Source organism: Haemaphysalis longicornis, unplaced genomic scaffold (genome assembly GCF_048455015.1).
Source record: "Haemaphysalis longicornis isolate Haplotype H1 unplaced genomic scaffold, Haemaphysalis longicornis Haplotype H1 scaffold_7, whole genome shotgun sequence".
Lineage (NCBI taxonomy): Eukaryota > Metazoa > Arthropoda > Arachnida > Ixodida > Ixodidae > Haemaphysalis > Haemaphysalis longicornis.
In genome coordinates this window covers 20,013,982-20,032,362 of record NW_027526422.1, presented here as the reverse complement: position 1 = coordinate 20,032,362, position 18,381 = coordinate 20,013,982, and the positions used below count along the sequence as shown (strand labels likewise).

The following is an 18,381-nucleotide window of genomic DNA, read 5'->3' as shown; positions in this document are numbered from 1 at the left end:
TGGCGTTCACGTAAGCTGCGATAACAATCGCAGTGATAAGAGCTTGTCCTTCGCTTATCATTGGTCCGGACCGGCATGATTCGATCGGCGCCTATAATAGGTCGCGCGGCCTCCCAAGTCGTCGCCCGAGCCAGCCGCCGCGTCGTCGACCGCGTTGCGCACCGCCGACTCCCGGCCGTAATGTCTTCATTTGTTCCTTACGCGGCCCAGGGTTGCGTCGGGGTCGGGGCCCAAGGCGTAGCCGCGCAGAAGCGCGCGTCTACGCCCCCGTGCGTGCACGAGACACGAACGCAGAGACAAAAGAGGTGCGAGGGTGGATCGCGCGCGAGCCGCGCACGACGGACGAGGTGCGGCATTCTTTGGACGGCAGAAAAGGGAAAGCCTTGTTGCTCCTCGTACGGGCTATTTCCAGTGCGCGCACTACCCGAGCGACGAAGGGGCAGCCCTATACTAGCGCGCGTGCAGTCAACACCTCCCAAGCACACAAAAAGCCTCCGCGACTTCGTTCTTTCTCGTATGCGTGGGCTGAATAAGGTAATCCGAAGCTTTGATGACGTTCGGTCGATCGCGGTTTTCAGGAAGAGCGGGATGCGCATCCGTGGTCGCCAATTTGATTTGATGAGGAAGCTGGCCGGAGGCTTTCATCGTTCATATGAGGTGTTGTTGAGCACGCAACGCTGCACATCCGAGGGCCCAACGTTGCGCGACCTTCCCCGAGCTTGCGCCTGCAGTAGCGGCCCCTCGCCTCCCCTTCCGCGGTACTCGCACAGATAATCGCAAGAGCGAGCAGCGGCGCCTATTTTGAAAATGCCGCAGCGCTCCTTTTGTGTGTCACCTCTTTTATTTTGATCCCCTCGTCCTCCTGGCGCAAGCCTGGTACAGGCTGCGCCGAGTCGCACCAACGAGGAACTAACCGACGCACTGCTTCGTTGGGCGATAAAAACTCACAAAGCGAGAGCCCCGGCAGACCCCGGACCCGCAACGAGTGGCGATAACGCCGGTGCGAGCAACGCTGGGGCAATTCGCCTGCGCTCTTTCTTTTTGCGAGCCGGAGCAGCTGTTACGGCTCGTCAATTAGGGGACGCCGTGGCCAATAATGGATACGGGAGTCGCTGGCGCTGTCGTCGTCGCGATGCTCCCGTTTTCTCTCTCTCTCGCCGTTATGTCGTGCCTTCCCCTGTCTGCGCTGTAAGTCATGCCTGCACATTCGAGTTATGTCGTCATGTGAGAAATTATGCGAAAAACCAGACAAGCGAAAGAGGTTTTGTTGGCGTGAGCAAGACATGGAAGTCAAGTGCTTTCTGTCGAGCTCCCGTGAGGACTGGGCGCCAGTGTTCGTTTAGGTGACATTGAGATTCTGAACTAGAAGTAATGTAGAAGAACGCCATGAAAGGAGTTGTGCTGCTGAGCCCAAGGACGCGGGTTCGATCCCGAACGCGGTGGCCGCTGCTCAGATGGCGGCGAAAAGCAAAAACGCCCGTGTCAAGATTTCAGCGCCCGTTAAATCCCCACTCAGGTGGTCAAAATCCGGAGCCCTGTACTACGGCACGCCCCACAGCCCAGGCGCAGCTTGGGTGCGTACACCACCCCACCGTTCCCCATTTTTTACATTGAGATCACGAACTCTCGGCTTTCATTTGAATGTAATAAACAGTCTTGTGGGCCATTTGGGCAGCGTGAATGTCGGCCATACCATGCTGAATGCGCAGCTTCTCGTGTCTTCGCAGTTTGAACGTAATAAGCGTTGTGCCGCCTGGAAATGATACGGCAGCTCCGTGCAGTCCAGACAAATACCTTGCCCCATCCCACTAAATGCCCCATCCCACGAAATGCACTCCATCGTATATTCCCCGCTAAGCCGCTTCTGCGAAGCCCCCGAGACGTTCTTTATTTAATGTGGTGGAGGGCTGCGGACACGCCCCACTACATTCGCGCAATCCCTGGCGTTCGTACGAGCTTCTGGAGAGAGCTCTGACTAGCTCTGACCAGCTCTGACTTCAATGATCGGTTGGGCTGAGGACTCCTCCCCATCCCATTTCTTTTCGCAATAATCTCTCTCTCTCTCTCTCTCTCTCTCTCTCTCTCTCTCTCTCTCTCTCTCTCTCTCTCTCTCTCTCTCTCTCTCTCTCTCTCTCTCTCTCTCTCTCTCTCTCTCTCTCTCTCTCTCTCTCTCTCTCTCTCTCTCTCTTCTCCACTCGTGGACCTCGCGTGCCACAAGCTAGCGCGTTATCGATGTGTCTATAATCAGTTCCAGCCGGATACGTTTTTAGAGCTGCTAACCAAAGGACGCGCGACTTGGGCATTGATGATGGAAGGGGGTGGTGGTTGATTTTAAATCGCACTGACAGTAATGGATGTGGAAACAGATTCTAGGTCGCTAGTTGGGAGCAGTGAGCGCGGCACCAGTTGCATGGGCGTTGACGGTCGGGGGAGGAGGAGGCGGCGGAAAAGCGTGTACTGGATCCCGTGTTAAAGAACACTGACGAAAATTGGGGGCATGTTCCCATTTCAGAAAGCGGGGGGAGGGGGGGGGGGGGCTTAATATGCGAAATAATGTGCGTAGAAGTTCACCAGATTTAATAGGGATAATATTTTAATCATTTAAACCGCGGTTCGAACCCACTTCATACCCTCAGCGGGTAGGAGTATGTGCTTTGATATCGCCCCAAAAGATATCGATGGTTGTTTCATAAATTTTGTTGCTCTGCTTGTCTTCTGAAGGATGTGACGTAATGTCACACGTGTAGGTAGGCAGGAAGGATTTCTGCCCCTCTTACGGGCGAGAAACGCAACTTACTTTAAACTCACATATAAGCAAGTCTACCTTGTGTGTGTTTCGGGTAAAGGTAATGCACTGTAAGACGTATGTTTGCGTATAGGCCTGTGGTAAGAATTTATGAAGCAAATAAGGAGGCTTTGATCCCACCTGACCGCCCACAACCTCGATCCCGTTTTTGTCCATCGTAGACTTTCGGTTGCCCAGCATATACCCGGCGCGGCCTTGGCGACCTCATCACGTTCACTGCCGTCTAACACTGACCACCATCAAACCCAACCGGAAATGAAATGCAGGGCGTGTAGGCAGTCTGCAATTGAAATCACTTAGTCGAGTTCCTCTTTCCCTTGCTCTCCATTTATCGAAAGAAGGGTCAGTCAATCGCAGCGGCCGGAAGAGAGAAGACTCTCGCCCACATTAACTCGAAATCTAAAGGATCGCCACCCCCTGCTCCTCATCCTGGAAGCGCGGCGGCCGGGTGGTGCCAACGACCCCGGGGTCCAAATACTACCTCGGCTGCGCGCCCTGCCGCTCCTGGGGCCCTCGACCCCCGTGCACCCTTTTCATGCCGGGGCATCGTGGCCGTTCATCTCCGTGCAACGGGCGCCGGGATAAGCAGCGCCTCACGACCCCCACGGACGGGAAGGCCTCGCGATGGCCCTTTTCGCGCTACAGCTCTCCCCCGCCTACTCACCGGCACTGCCTAAACATCACCTTGGAGTCGTTCTGGGGCACCGGAGACTGAACGCATTTTCCGCGAGAAACGAGTGATTCTGACAGCGGGCGCAGGCATTGTCGTCATGGTGGTGTCGCCCGTGCCCTGGCAAGATGCGGGGAAGAGGGGCAGAGGAGGGGCTGCCGTGCCGTCAAAACAATGCCGCAGCGCGCAATCAAAAGAAGCGGAGAGGACGGGGTCCTGAGGGGCCGCTCCGATGTGGCGATGGAGGACGAATACGGGCGGTTATTAATGGCACCACACCCGCGCTGCACAGGCGACTACTTCGACAACTGTGGCGACAACAGCCGCGCCAACAGCTTGGCACCGTCTGCGGCGCCGGGTTATGTGCGTGGATATAAAAGCGCGTCTCCGTCTTCCCTTGTCTGCGAATTATTTCTCTCGTGCCGCTGTCAGTTATCTGACCGGAAGTTGTGGGCCTCATTCGTTGAACCACCAGATGGTGGCGTTTATAAATATAAATGCAATGACTGGTAGGGCGAGGGGGGGGGGGGGGGGGGGGGGGAGGAGAGAGATTTTTACTACGACCGGAGAGGTCACCATCCGGCAGGCCTGATGTTTCATGAAATGTGCGATGAGGACAGTGAGGTGACGGAAATTGATGGCATAAGAAAGATGAGCTAACACAACAACATACATTCACGAACCCCCACACGAGAGGGAGGAAGACCGAAAGATACCAATAAAGAAAGATACCAATAGATGAAGCTACCAGTAGAAGAAGATGCCAGTAAAGGAATATACCAATAAAGAAATAAAGAGCGCATGCAGCCTCAACCTTCTACTGTGGGAAACTATCTGCCTGTAATTAAACAGCAATGGGATTCGTTCGCGCTTGAAATCGGTAATTAAAGTGCTTGTGCTCACTTTGCTGCGAATTGATCGAGGCGTGGTGAGCTGACGCTTCGCGGTTGCCGGACACGCTGCTCTGTCCCGGATGGTCTTCAATTCATGGAGCTTGTCCGCTAGTGCAAGTCACCCCCGCAGGTGGCCAAATTGATGCGCCCCCGAGCGTACCATACTAGCTATGCATCCTCTTCTAGCGGTACCCTCCGGGTATAGAACGTCAGTTTGGCTTCTCTGTGAAGCTAGTATGCAGCGCTGCGGTGAAGCGTGGGCTACGTGTGGGTTTTGAACGGAACGGACGGTGCAGCTTCTTGTGCGCCACTCAAATTACGTCATTGGTGCTTGCTTTTACGACCGTCTCCTCTCCTACCCTTGTAAATCTGCTCATTAACGGTGACAGAAACAACTAAGGAGGAGTGCAATCTCGAACTCGTGATAATTTGTTTTGCAACAGCCGTCGGCGAATTGAGAGCCGGAAGGAATTTGAAATTTTGCCATAAATAGGGGTAATTCGGCCGCTTTTGGAGGCCACTAACTTTGCGTAACGTTGCTGTCACGTGGTTGGTCACGATTGTACTACTTCCGTAATTGGTGCGTCTTCTGGCGTTTTAGGCCAAACGTTCTTAATGCACTTATGCTGCCATAACGGATAATTGTGAGCTCACTTGCTTATTTGTATATTTGCCCGACTGTTTGTTTCTTTGTTGAGGCTTTATTCTCTGTAAGGTGGAAAGCGGGCGCATGGCTTGGCTGGTAAAGGTGCAAGTAAGGTGTCCTTGAGTCATGCGGATCACCCATGACCGAGACACTGAGAGCGTTCATACTTCATCTTGCTAGTAATAGCCTAAATATAACATGCACTATCCAACTGCGATATCACTTATGCGCGCAACATGTCGAGTCCTTAAACATAAAACTCCCGTTTCAAGAACATTCATTGCGGGTAAAACTGAATTTTTATTTATCTAAACTGCATTATGAATGCTAAAGAAAGTATTTACGATCCTTGACGCGAATAAATTAATCAATTAGTCAATCAGTTTATTTCCCAGAAATACACCTGGAAGGGTCCATTGCCTAAAGGCGGACTTGGTAGCTTGGCTAGGCCCATGAATTCTTACATGGCCTTGGCAGCATGAGACAGGGAATTTTTTTACACAAGCTGTAACATTTCAAATAGAACATAAGGATAGCAAACTATTCTTCACACAATGTTATTCAAATGAGGCAATGGTTTCACTACATCATAAAAAGAACAATGTGTGGTAAGCAATTAATTCGCTAATATCCAATTTCATTACGTTCTGAAGTACAAAAAAGAAGCACCCATATCATTTGAGGGAATGTATAAACAAAAAACAAAAAAAGGGAGCAATAATGAAATAAAAAGGTTATCGGAACAACCATTGGCGCTTCAAACGGTATATAGCAGTTCAATAATATTAGTTGCGTTTGTCAATCAACAATTGGTTATCTCCAGTTTAGTGGCAAAGAAGCACTTTTAGCTGTCCTAAAGAGAAATCCGCTACAAAACTGTATCTATTTAGAATTTAGGCGATAATAATTACGATTGCGCGAGAAAATAGCACAATTTGCATTCCTAATACTAAAGTCTAAGTACATATTATGATATAGTATCGCGTGCACTGTATAAGAGTGCACTTTTTCTAATTATCCTTGCTTTGCTTTCTCTCTCCTTCGTCGTACAGGTTGTGGACCTGCTGAACAGGTGTACCTGCCCGTCCCAGTTCCCGATGATTCGCGTCGCGGACGGGAAGTACAGGATTGGAGACACCAAAGTGCTCATCTTCGTTCGGGTGAGTTCCTTGGTTCTTACCTCCTTCGTTCTGGCGACTATTTTCCGACGAATACGCAGTTCTAGAAAAAGCTATCATATTGGAAAGAAAAAAAAAAGTCACTATAGCAATTTTTTCTGACGCCCAAGTCATGGATCCCCAACAAACTAAGCTGTTTCTAGTTCATTTTCGAGGAGCTGTTTGTATATCTCAAGACATTTTCATTTCAACCCAGTCAAAAATGACGACAAGAAGAATTCCTGTAGTATTTTTGCGTGTCGTACTGTCGTCTTGTCGTATTCTTGTGTCGGGATTCTGGCAGTTGGCTATGTCACGACAGCATCATGGCTGTCGTAGCGACAGGCAGTTCTGTTGTGACTACAGGAATGTTTGTCGTTGAGGAAATTGACCTTGTCCTAACGATATAAATGTGTGTCGTAACAACAAATGGCTTTGTCGTAACAACAGGGCCTCTGTTGTCACAACAAAGTTTTTTGTCGTACGACAGGAATTTTGTTAGGTTTCTGCGGTATTCCTGTTGTCATTTTAGACTGCGAAATAAGTATAAAAACTCGGCTGGCTACCGCAAAATTATCGAGTTTCTCCGATAATGTCAAGTTGTAGGTCCCTCGGCCTTGATATAGGAAGCTCTTACCTAATGCATCTTTGCAGCCTTCTTTTCCCCATAAAGCTCAGGAATAAAGTTTATCACTCACTCACTGCTTCAACAACCATTTCTACACTGTGAAATATCGCGCGAGTCCGACGTGTCTTGTGGGGCTGTGAGAGCAAGTCATTGATACCGCGCGCAGTCAACGCATTTCACTTCTCTTTCTTGTCGAAAAATAGGCGCGGAAAGACGTAGACTAAGAAGAGAAATACAAAGGACGACGCGCTAACTAGCAACTGGCAACAATTATTCGGAAACAGAAATATATAGGGCGACCAACCGACATAATTCACTGATTAAGGCTTGTACATAATTCACTGATTAAGACCTATACACAGATTATCAAATAAAAGTTTTCCCCGACATAAAAGTGCAACCCATGATATGCTATTACCGCACGTGTCGTTCCAGAAACGCCAACTCTGCTTCTTGCAGACTGACTGAAGATTTACTCGCGCACATTGACCCCTCCCGGCTGATATTCCAAGCTTCTATTATCTCCCTTTCGTCCTGTGTATTTCTGTGCGCGTCGTCCTGTGTATTTCTCTTCTTAGTCTACGTCTTTCCGCGCCTGTTTTTCGAGATGAATCAGCACCAACTCGCCCAACTTGCCATCCTGTTAAGCGTAATTTCTCTTTCTTGCGTGCAGATACTTCGCAGTCACGTGATGGTCCGCGTTGGCGGCGGATGGGATACCCTTGAGCACTACCTCGACAAACACGACCCGTGCAGGTGCCGATCAGGTAAGACCGGTGCCATGGCTGGCTTCCACTTGCTAAACGGGACCAAACGGGAGTTGCGAAGTGCCATCATTATAACGTGAACGAATAAAGCAATGCTTTTCTTTCTAATATGTTTCCCTTCTATCTGGCCCATGCTGCTTTATGGGATCACCTTGTATTCGTGCATGTAATGTTAGTATCAAAATTATGCTGTTATACTGCTCCGTATTTTGAAAGTTCGTGGTAACAAATAGAAATCGCCTTAACGATCCCGTGTGCGCGTGCAGATGAAAAGTGGAAGAAGTTAGGCGTTGTTGATGTCTGTATCACAGGGAGGCTAGCTATTGCTTTGTTACAGTTTGATTCAAGGGGATTTCACGGGAAAAAATTCGCGGTATGAAAACAATTTGCAACTCTGTGCGATGGTCAAAACAGAGTAATAGGCTAGCTGTATCTTCTCGGCACTTCTATGCCACTTCTTGGTACTGGCCCGCGGAGAAGCAATGTAATTCATTATAATTGCGACTGTCATAATTTGTGAACGTTTATGCAGGAGGAGGCAGAAGCTGTAAGGTAATGCCAACGCTAAACACCCGCATTATGTTCGTGTCTACGGCCTGGCCAATTTTTCTTCCACCGCATGTCACTTGTGTATTGCAGTGAAGTAGACGACGGGCAAGCTTGTGAGACGAAGAGTGTGTTTATAAGAGAAAGTGCTGGCGTTCAATGATATTAGATGCGTGTAGGTATTGCAAATTAAATAAGTACAGTTTGTAGACCTCCCTAAACTGCACAATTTGGCCTTCAGAGGCGACTTGCAAACATCGCAGCTGCTCAAATAAACGCCTTGTTGCTTCAACGACCAGGACAATCGTTCAGTCGCTAGGGGCGTCATAAGCGCGTGAAACGGCGCTAAAAGACGTCTCTTTATAGTGTAACCCGATTTTAATTAATGACATGCAGACGACTTCCACTTTTTGTTTCATTCATGATTATGTGTGTACTTATATTCTGTGCTTGTAAAAGCAGGAAGTTTTTGTCTACGTCAATGCTAGTTCCCCCAAGGAGTTTCTGCCTATGTATGGTAAACAAACGGAAATTTGTTTGTCTTGGTTGCCCAGGCCACCGGACGTCGACGTCTGCAAAGCTGACCATGACTCCCGGAAAGGGTGGCAGCCCAACCATGCAGGTCACATACAATAGGTGAGCGTTTATCCTCAGTTCATCTCTGGGCAGTTTAAATTTACGCGCCGTTCCAGTCACCATTTCGGCAATAAAGCCTCTTCTGTACTCTCTTGCAACAAATGATACAACGACACTTTCAGCGATTTACGTATGGGATTACGGGCTGGTTTTAAAGTTACATTTTGCCTGCGTCGGTTAAAAGGGAAAAGGGGGTTATCGTGTAGCGATTGAGTCAGCCTTTTCTCTATAACGCGTGAGTGCGTTATGCCCTCACTTTGAAAGTTCAAGTTCCGGGTATATGTATCGGGAGCATGTCGCGTGTGTATGACGCTCGCTCAAAACACCGGCATATCCATTTTGTCGTAGTGTGAACCCTCTCAAATCAACTGATATGGACTGAAAGAATGCCTCGCGAGCAAAAAAACGCGTAGCCTGGCAGCACCCACAATATCGGTGAATAGGCGGGAGCGTTGGAAGCGCGTCGTTTGCTACCGCACATAACCGAGCGGCGCTTCCCTCGCTCTAGCGCTACAGAAATATCTAGATAAACAATACGGTAAAGAATCATGGGAAGAATAGAATGATTAGACGCACAGGGGCGACAGAAATGGAAGGACGCTCACGTGAAATGCGGGTTCAATTCGTGAAACCAGTATCTTTTTTTTTTTTCGTTTTAAGTCCTAGTTTTTTTCTTCTTGTGTTTTCCTGAATTCGCGTTGCCACTGTCCTGCGTAAAACCAACTCACACAAACCGCGAGCTTTCTGTAATAGCTAGCTAAAATTAAATTGGAATTATTCATCACTCATTATAAAAAACACACTGCAGGTTAAAAAACGAACTGCAGAACAAGAACGGCGGAAGGTGACCGCGTTTGATTATTAGTGAAATCTGCGGCGTACACTGCGCAGCGATGTAAGAAAGCAGTGTTTACAGAGCATTTCATTTCATTCTTTTTTTTTTTCTCAGCGCTGGTATTACTTTTTGATTGTGTTGCGATCACGTACGAGTAATTTGTTTTTGTTGTTGCTACAAAAATCAACCCGCAAAAATTTCATGTTCTTAGCGTTTATCTCTTCCGGATGCTTCGGCGAGCATCTGCCGTGCTGCACCTGCGAATGACTGTGCGCATGGGGGAGCAACCTTTACAGGCGCTTGGGAACAGGGATAGCGCAGTCGGTGCTCAAGGAGGCGGACTTAGCGCGGCGGATCTCGAAGTGTTGGTATAGTAGCAACATCCCCGAAGACGAGGAAGCACCGCTCTGAGGCTCACTGCGCGAGCCTAGTGGCGGGAGCAATCAGTGCTCCTAGGAACTCCTAGCGTTCGGCAAAGCATCGCCGCCGCTGGTCCCGTCAGCTGCTACTTTCTATCTGAAATATATGTGTCGTACTGTGGCTCGGCGTTTTCGTTACCTAGTGCTGCCGCAGTATCCACTGACCTCCTTTCCTGTTCCGCGAAATGCCGTTACCACATCGTCGCCCTTGCACAACGCCGTCGGGAACTCCACCTCGCGTATTAATGCTATGCATTGAAAGCTACCTTGGCGTTTTTGAAGAGTGCGGGTAGTTCTTTCCTCCTCAACGTTTGTAGTCGTGGACTAAAAAAATCGCTTCCTGTTGTCGTCGAATGGCTAAGCTGATCTTGTGCGGTTTACGAATTCGCGACTTGGAGGTGCCTGTCACGGCTGATCTGTTGGGATTGTGGCGATATACAAAATCACACAATGGTATTTACGCCTTAAAACAGTGTAGAAAATGTCTTATTTTGTGCTCGCCCTTTTGCTTAGGAACTTTAATTACCGAATATAAAGTGTTGAATAAAAATCTGGTCGCATAACTAGCACTGATGTTGCCATTATCTGTCTTTCATACATGTCACTACATTGGGGCTCATTACGGCCCGTTCGTTTTGCAGACCTCCTGCGCCCAGCTACCCTTACGGGAGTACGTCGCCGCTGATGTCCCACCGAGGCCTTCCGCACAACAGCTCGCTGAGCGACCACGACCGAGACATGACGCCGTCGCGGATATCGCACTGCAGCGACGACTCGACCAGCTCGAGCGGCGGCTGCGGCGCTCCCGCCGACAGCAGCAGCGAGACTTCCGAGGGCGAGTTCGGCAAAGCGCCGGGCTCTCGCAAGTGCTCGCCGCGCAAGATCGCAAAGACGGGGGGCGTCACGCCGCAGCCGGAGGAGTTCGGCACCGCCTGGAAGGTGTCTCCTCCCGACAGACCTGACTCCGGACTGCGAACGCACGACATCGACAGCGCCGCGTCCGCGGACGAAAGCTGCGCGTCATCCGCGTCACCTTCCGCGTCACCGGCCAAGACGAACGGGACCGCTTCTCCGAGGATGTCGGCCGCGCACACAGGCTGCAAGCAGACGCCAACGCCAAAATCCAAGATCCCGTTCCTCGCCTCACCACACCGCGCCGCAAGCACCGAAAACTTGACATCAAACGGCTCCTCACCGACTCCCCCGCAGAACCAAGCACAGCAGCGACAGCAGCCAACAACGAACGGACGCGTCCGACAGTCATCCACGCCTCCCAACCCAAACTCGAGGCGGCGTTCGGTCGACGCTGGTCTGGCCACGCTGCCGCGATCCAGGTCGCACAGCAGCGAAGGCAGCATGACAGCCGACAAGGCGTTCCTCTCCCGCGGTGCTCCGGGTCGCTGTTCGTGGAGGAGTCCGCCCATGGTGCGGACCCCTCGAGGCGCGGCCGACGTCTTGACGGGCGCCAACAAGACCTGGGCGTTCCGGCAGCGAAGCACGAGGCCCGCCCTCTCGTCGGACCTCTTCACGGACCCCGGCTTGAAACGAAGCGCGGCGAACTCGAGCCCGACCAAATCGCAGCGACCCAACGTGATATCGCCGCTGCTGCAGGAGTTTCTGCGAGAGAAGGACCTCGATTCGGACGATAAGATCCTCAAAAGGATGGAGTTCTTCGTCAATCAGTACCGCTCCCGACGCGACAAGGGCGAGTGCGATGGCGCCGAAGAGAACGGCAGCGCGACTCTCCCCAAAATTTCCCACACCGCACCCACGTCCCCGGACAGCATTTGCAGTCCTCCCTGTCGGAGGAGGGGCTCCAAAATCCCCATGGCTACTTACTATGATAGGGACTAGCGCAGCTCCCACTTGGGTTCTCTTTGCGTAGGGCGGTTTGCGCCGGGAAACCGAGAACGAATCGGTGTAATAGAAGGGCACGTCTGAAGGATAGTTAGATGTCAACACAACTAGTTCCTTCACGCCTTCACAAACTCGGGAGCGAGGGTTTGTCTCCCCCGCGAGTAAGGGAAGAATTGTTACTGTGCCCATCTGGAAGAGAAACGACCTCTCACAAGCGTGTGGCTCGTTTCGATGTGACAGTTTTAGTGTTTGGACTGGGCAGCTGGCTTTCGGGCCTTCTTGACACGGTATGCGAAGTATCTGCGATCACAACTAGTTAACACATTCACGTGTAACCAACCCACCTGTTGCCAAAAACAGAACTGACGAGGGGCGCCCTGTTGTCTGGTGGAGGAGCCCATTTTCACCCTGACAGGCGCCCTTCATCCCAAGTCGAGTACTGTTATTTTAAACTTGACGAAGAGCCACCCAGTTTGAGCTAATGCAGGTGACACCACGTAGCCCTCAGATAATATAGCCCTTATATTCGGCGGACTTTTACAGCTACACGATTCTTATGCCATGTTGCAGTGTTTAATATGATTGCGCTCAGGAGCTTTTCAACGAAAGGCATGAGAATGACGATGTAGATATATTTTTTAGATGTATTTTACAAGGCACAAGCATATCGGGGCATTGTCCTGTTTGTCTTGGTAATACTAGAGGGAGGCAGTGAATCAAACATTCGAAGGAGAATATTGTTCTAGATGGTCTGAAGAACTGGGCTTGGAACGCCCAGTGGAAGCTTGCATCTAAGACGCCGGCCCTTTTTTACGACTTCATTTGACGGTTTGTGCTTTACCCAGTACGTCGCTTTCGCTTGGGTGAGATTTCACCGTGTGGAAGTTTTTTTTTTTTTACTTTGTTTTGGGATGAGTGCCATGCATAAGTGCAAAGAGTTGGTGAACAATGTTTGCTTTTTCTGTTTTTGCAAAGGCAGCAATAGCAGCTACATGCATTTCCTTCTCTTGTGTTACAAGTTGCATCTTTCTCTGTTTTGTGTTCATAAGCAGCTTATTCAGTGCTTTTATTTTTGTCATCGCGCAACAACACATGACACTGAATCGGATGGCCACTGATATGGCTCGGATCGCGCGACGCATGCTCCCCGATAATGTCCGTTTTTTGTTGTTCTAGTCCGTAAAGAACACGCATGCACGATAGCCTGTGTAACCGACCATTACGAGTCTAGGCTTAAACAGTTGTTGGTTATCGAGTCTTCGATTATTGCGTTAGGTCAACTGGCCTTGCATTTCTCGGATGTCAGCGAAATATATATAATTCTGGTTTTCAAAGTTATAGTGTGACCACCGAATGAACTAGCTGCGTTGTAAATGAGGCGTTGAGCCCAAATCACCACTGTTCCCTGTGCAGAGTTCAATAATTGCCAGTATGCGAGCTGGTAGTGCAACACCACAACAACGGCAACTCAAGGGATTGTTTGGCACGCATTCTGGAAGATGTGATTGACTTACACGTCACTGAATACGCGTCACACAGACGACCAAAACGGGCGTTTTTGCGTCCTTGGGTAGTCTACATCTATCAGAATTCCCCCGCTATGAAACTGTGGCGATACGCAACAAGCATAGCAGCAGTTTTGTATGGAAACTAAACAAAAGCCTCTCCGCGCTTGGCAAAGCTGTTAATGACATCACTTTTCGCCAGTTTCCAGAACGCCTTCCGTGAAGAGCCATTGCGTGTTATGTGCGTGCGATTTCTTAAGACGGGCTGACACGAATCATTAGCATACCAAGAAAACTTACACCATAATCGTTTGTACATAATACCGCTGACCATTAGATAATGAAAATATTAAGTTGGCAACTCGCGAGCTCGCGATTGGCCCCGCACATTGCGACAAGGCTGGCGCTCATTTTCACTAGCTCTGGTGAGATATTCGAAGTGCTACATTGTTACTTTGCAAGTGCGTGCTCCGGGAACACCCGTGAAGTGGGTAAAGACACCATCAAAACGGTAACAAAGTGTTTTTTGTCGACTTCGTCGTTGTTGTAGGTGTGCTTTGTCGTTGCCTATACCTCAGCTAAATTCTGTAAATAAAAGTTCTGTTTTTAACAAAAATACACGGCTTGCTTGTTCGTACGTTCTTCCCGTAATCGTCGGCCTGCTGACAGTGTAACAGCGAGATCGACGACTCACATCCTTGCTGAGACGCAAGACTTGGCCGTATACTGTAAGCAAGGTCGACGGTGACGGAACGTGACAATACAAAACATCAGCAGTCTTCGTAAAATAATGCAAGCTTAAGTCTCCTTCAAAAAGTATGTTAGCAAGAACGTAGGATACGATGATAAGTGCTTGGCGTGCACACTTATATAATCCACCTTTCACTAACGTGATTACAGGGGATTGTGCGCCATTGTTCCGTAGTAGCGCTACTAGCCTTATTCAGGATATGAATTGTCTCGATGCTCCCCTAGGAGGAACGAGATCGTAAAAAAAGTCATGCTGCAAGAACGTTACAAACCGGACCGACAATTTAACGAAAGACGATTACGCACATTCATCAAAGAGCGCGAACCACCTACCCAGCACAACAGCAACGCTGTCTCTACGAAAAGCACAACGCTAAGTGCATACAGAAAGAGAAATGGGTGGACGCCTTTACGCGATGGGACGGCGAGCAGTGGCGTCGGTTTGTGGAGGCACTGTACAGTGCAGTTATTTTCTCTGGTAAATTTGATGAGCGAGATCGCGATCTTGCCAATCATTCTGCTCCTGTGTAATTTTAGAAGCGGGTTAAAATACGTATGTACGTGCACCGGAAAGATAAGTAGCGTCTAAGAAAATCTAAGTTCGGTTTTCAAATATGGCGACAAGTGTGTTAGTAGGGGAAAAATTGGGGATAGTGGAAATATTGAGGAAGCGAAAGCACTAAGGGTAAGTACTGCTCGAAGCGGAAATTTTGAGGCAACGAAAGTAGTAATGGTAAAGTGCAATCGATGCCGGAAATTTTTTGGAGAGGAAATGCTAAAGCTGTAGTCCAGGCGACAGCGGAAATTTCGGGGGAGCGAAAGTAGTAAGGCTGTACTCCAGCCGACAGCGGAAATTTTGGAGGAACGAGAAATGCAAGGCTATATATAGCTTAGCCAACAGCGGAGATTTTGGGGGATCGAAAGAAGTTAGGCCATAGTCCATCGGAAAGCAGAAATTTTAGCGGTAACGAAAGTGATAAGATAATAGGCCGGCTGTGCGCTTCCACTATAGACCGGCTGCACTATAGGCCGAACTTGCACTTCCAGCTTGGCGCATTGAGCGTCGTCTGCTATTTGTAATGACTGAGTGCGGGCGTAAATCACACATGGCATGCCTCGTAAAGGTCACCTCCACACAAGATTTACCGATATGAAAAAATTTCTTGTGGTTATCTGCGCTTTGCAAGCCGCACCACAGCAGAACGATAGAGGGTCTTGCATAACAAGGCTGAGCTGACTGCCACCGGCATTCCACTGACGAGCGGTTCGCCACGAGCGGCGCTGTTCGCTGAAGCGACGGTGGTGCCATACAACGGCCGCCCGGTCTTTATAGTCAAGCAAAAGCAGGAAAATTGGGAGAGCGAAAGTAGTAAGCCTATAGTCCCACACAAAGCTGAAATATTTGGGGAGCAAATGTGTAGCCCAGAAGAAACCTGAAATATTGGGGAAGCGAAAGTAGTAAGGATGTAGTGCGGCCGAAAGCAGAAATTTAAGAGGAGCGAAAGTAGTACGGTATATTGCAACAGACAACGGAAAGTTTTAGGTCGATTGATTGTAGGGTTTGACGCGCCGACGCAACGCAGGCGATGAGGCGCGCGTAGTGGAGGGCTCTGGAATAATTTTGCCCACCTGGGGATCTTTAACATGCGCCGAAATCTGTACACACGGACGTTTTTGCTTTTCGCCTCCATCAGAAAAGCGGCCGCCGTGGCCGCGAATCGAACCCGCGACCTCGTGCTCAGCAGCGCAACGCCACTGAGCCATCGCGGCGGGTAACGGAAAAGTTTGAGGAGCGAAAGTAGTAAGGCTATAGTTCGACCTAAAGCGGTAATTTTGGGGCCCAAAGTATTAAGGGTATTGTAGGCCGACCGGGGAAATTTTAGGAGAGTGAAAGTAGTAAGTCAACAGTGCTGCCGGCAGCGTAAATTGGAGCAACTAAAGTAGTAAGGCTGTAGTACTGACGGAAACAGAAACAGCTTTAACTGAATAGCAAAAAAATTCACCATCTTACCGTAGGGGAACCCTGAGTAGTATGCGGAGCAACCATGGGGTCGACTCAAGTTCCCATTAGTTTTCACTTCGATCGCGGCGTTGCGGGAAGAGAATGAGGGGAGTGGAGCGCGCGCGGGCGTCATTTATACCGCGGAGCTACAGTGGCGCCCCCAGCGGAGTATGCAGCGGCTACCGTCGCGTCGCTAAAAGCTACTTCGCATTATCGCGCGCGGAGCCGCAGGTGTTGCCATTCGTTGCGCAATCCCGGAGAGGAGAGGAGGAATGCCTCGCATACTACTCAGTGTTCCCCTACGGGAAGATGACGACGGTGGTTGAACGCGAAGCTATTGTTATCTGTTTCTCAAAAAACTGAATTGCATAAAAACAATAAGGTCGACACGAGAGTAGGGGGTTAAATATAATGGAAAAAAAATTCCCCGCATTTCCCCGAGGGGAAGAATGTGAAAGTGCGAATGCACGAGTTGAATTTGCGCGGTTCGGTAATGTTCGCGAAAGAGAGATCACACACACACACACAACTACAAAGAAAGAAAGATGCATTTATTCACAGACACCTATTTGTGTTGTCGTTGTACTTGATTGCTAGAGCGGATCTCAGCTTTGAAATTTCGTGTCAGTACTCCTTTAAGCGGGTGCATTAGCCCTTCTCACGCCCGATTCTTGGCCAATCCCCCACGTGGGTATGTGCCATGTCAGCGGCCAGGCAGCGCGCGCCCATCTCCCCCCGTTGCCAAGGAAGACGCGGAGATTCCTGGCCAATCCCCCACGTGGGTATGTGCCATGTCAGCGGCCAGGCAGCGCGCGCCCATCTCCCCACGTTGCCAAGGAAGACTAGGAGCGCGCGCACCCGCAGCTGTTGCTATGCGGACGGCGGCGGACGCTTCAGGCTCGCTTAAGAAGTGCATTCGCACTTTAAACTGTATTACTTTCACTCGTACAGAAACAACACGTCTTCTTTCGGCGAAGTCACAATGCAGAGTCCCCGCAAAACTTCTCTCTCTCTCTCGGGCTGGGTCGGGCCCCGCCGGCGCTCCGTGGTGCGTCTCGGGTTTCGGCTTTCCCGGGGAGCCTCGCTGTCTGTTCTTCTTTTCCGTTGCTGTTGGCCCGGTGATTTCTTACAGCTATCTCGTGATGGATTGTTTGGTTGGCCAATTCCTAGGGGCATCCTGCCAAAATCATCATCAGCGGTGCCTGGCCCGGCATGCGCAGTGGGGGTGTGGTGCTCAGGGTTCCCCTACGGGAAGATGACGACGGTGGTTGAACGCGAAGCTATCTCGTGATGGATTCTTTGGTTGGCCAATTCCTAGGGGCATCCTGCCACAATCATCATCAGCGGTGCCTGGCCAGGCATGCGCAGGGGGGGTGTGGACGGCAGACAACGACAACGACGAGGGAGGGATGGATTCTTTGGTTGGCCAATCCCTAGGGGCATCCTGCCACAATCATCATCAGCGGTGCCTGGCCAGGCATGCGCAGTGGGGGTGCGGACGGCGGACAACGACAAAGGAGGGAGGGACACAGCCCCGAGCATGAGATACTTCGCATCTAAAAAAAAAGCCGCCCGCATCTTCCCACGGGGGAAACTCGAGTAAATGCGTCGCATCTACTCGAGTCAAGCAAAGCGTCACGTCAAGCGAAAGCCAAGCAAAGACGCCCTTGACTGAATTCCGAACGCGCGCTCCGCCGCTTATATACGTTGAGGGGACTGCGTAAGCCGGTCCCAGTCGACGACGTTGGCGTACTTGTAAAGCGGCGTAGACTCTAGGTGTCTGAGCCAAGCGCGGATGTTGCTTCGCCGGAGAACGGCACAGCGGTTATATGCGCAGCGCGCCCGAAGGAGAGGAAACCGCGGAAGAGAGAGTACTGCACATGCGCCGGCCCCAGCGCGTCTGCCGCGGCTATGACGCAACACAATCCAACACAATCAACTTTAATCCAATCCAATCCAAATCCAATCCAATCTAAGCTAAGCCAATCCAATCGAATTCAATCCAATGCCCCTCGGGAGAGAGTGTTCGAATCCAATCCAATGCCCCTCGCGAGAGAGTGTTCGCTATCGCCTCGACTCGACGCGCATGCGCAGTGAGCGTGCGGACTACGGACACCAACGCGGGTGACATCGTGAGTTACTGAAATGCTCTGCATTTAATAAAATCGCAACACAACCAATCAACGTTGGGCACCTGGAGACATACAGCTTCCTGGTTTTTATACGTTTCCTGGGTGAGAGTACGCATGAGTAAGTAGTAAGGA

At 50.2% G+C, this 18,381-nt stretch overlaps 1 protein-coding gene across 1 annotated transcript in view; it reads left to right on the top strand.

Annotated features, from left to right (window-relative positions):
* Positions 1–13,981, top strand: part of LOC144144690 (uncharacterized) — a 218,644-nt gene extending 204,663 nt beyond the window's left edge. The window contains exons 2-5 of the mRNA XM_077676221.1: positions 6,068–6,175; positions 7,474–7,567; positions 8,668–8,749; positions 10,645–13,981. Of these exons, the coding sequence (XP_077532347.1) occupies positions 6,068–6,175; positions 7,474–7,567; positions 8,668–8,749; positions 10,645–11,857 (1,497 nt within the window). The 3' untranslated portion in view covers positions 11,858–13,981. The remainder of the gene's footprint in view (positions 1–6,067; positions 6,176–7,473; positions 7,568–8,667; positions 8,750–10,644) is intronic.
* The last annotated feature ends 4,400 nt before the right edge of the window (positions 13,982–18,381 follow it).